The sequence below is a fragment of the Octopus bimaculoides genome, chromosome 19 (assembly GCF_001194135.2).
Source record: "Octopus bimaculoides isolate UCB-OBI-ISO-001 chromosome 19, ASM119413v2, whole genome shotgun sequence".
Classification (NCBI taxonomy): Eukaryota; Metazoa; Mollusca; class Cephalopoda; order Octopoda; family Octopodidae; genus Octopus; species Octopus bimaculoides.
The window spans coordinates 16197554-16198971 of record NC_068999.1 but is presented as its reverse complement, the minus strand read 5'-3'; the positions used below and the strand labels follow the sequence as shown (position 1 = coordinate 16198971).

General features: G+C 40.1%; 1 protein-coding gene across 1 annotated transcript in view; it reads left to right on the top strand.

The window, feature by feature from the left end:
- Positions 1 to 6: 6 nt before the first annotated feature.
- LOC106879478 (neuroligin-4, X-linked) overlaps positions 7 to 1418 on the top strand; it is a 625710-nt gene continuing 624298 nt past the window's right edge. Inside the window, exon 1 of the mRNA XM_052974627.1 lies at positions 7 to 670. Coding sequence (XP_052830587.1) covers positions 220 to 670 — 451 coding nt within the window. The 5' untranslated portion in view covers positions 7 to 219. The remainder of the gene's footprint in view (positions 671 to 1418) is intronic.

The following is a 1418-nucleotide window of genomic DNA, read 5'->3' as shown; positions in this document are numbered from 1 at the left end:
GAGAGAGAGAGAGAGAGAGAGAGAGAGAGAGAGAGAGAGAGAGAGAGAGAGAGAGAGAGAGGAGAAGCAGTGTAAATTGAAAATTCTCTCCGAGATCGTGGCGGTTCTTTCGTTATACAAGCCAAATCTAAGTGATGTCCTTTTCAAAGACGTAATCCAACTTCAAAGTGTCATGCAATCAATAAGAAATATTCTCTTGCTATTTCACCCGAAAGAGAAATGGGTGGAAGTTTAACATCGCCCTTTATCGGATCAGCATGTGTCTCTATTCTCCTTGTGGTTCTGGTTTTAAACATTGGCGAGTGTGTGGTTTACATGCGTACGTTAAGTGACCGGGTTGTGACCACACGTTACGGAACGGTCCGAGGTGTGATGGTGGAATTCCCTAACCGTCATCTCAAACCAGTTGATGCGTATTTAGGATTGCCGTACGCCTCTTTGCTTAGAGGCAACCTTCGATTCATGCCTCCCACCAGTCCAATGGAAAAATGGACCGGTACCAGAGTGGTTCTTGATATGAGTCCCGTGTGCCCACAGAAAGTTCCCGATCTCAACGACTTAAAAGGAAAGGTACCTGAGAGCCGTTATGAGCACTACAAAAGGATAGCACCTTTACTTTCAAAACAACTTGAAGATTGTTTAAGCCTTAATCTCTATGTTCCCAGACAAGGTAAGTCCGAAGTTCTGAAAGAAAAAAAAAGTCACACACACACACACGCAAAAAAGAACAACAAAACAAAAAGAAAATGTATTAATAATGTCAGTCTTTATTATTGTTATTATTATTGATATTAATTTTTGTTGTTGTCCACAGCTTCCTTGTTAAGGAGGGGTAGGTTGAGGGGCGATAATGATGTAAAACATGAGTTACATATCTATTACATACACATGGAAAGAGTTATATCTGTATATTTGTTTTTGTAAACTATGTATGTAAATGCATTTATTTTACCCAAAAATCGAAGCACGGTTCGATCACGGAAAATGTGGTTAAATACATATGCACCGAAATTCCTCACAGTAGAATCGAACCCGGCTTTTCTTCTGTGCGAATACAGCATGAACTTCTTCCTCGTTCTGCCATGCCTGTTACAGAAATGTGATTGGAAGTCCTGCTGTGTGAATGTGGCTTTGATAGGAAGAGCCACCTTGGTCACTTTTATTTTTTCTAATGACTACGTTAAGGGGGTACTAGTACCTCCCTTAACGTAATCGAATCCTCAACAGCAAATACTATGAATTAATGTGTATGAACTCATCGTCGAAACAAACGGAGACTAAAATTTAAAAGGTGGATATGTATATATGAACAGAGGGATAGATTTTGTGTGTATTTGTAAGTGCGTGTGTGTGTGTATTTGTGAGTGTGTGTGTATATGTGTGTGTGTGTGTGTGTGTGTGTGTGTGTGTGTGTGTGT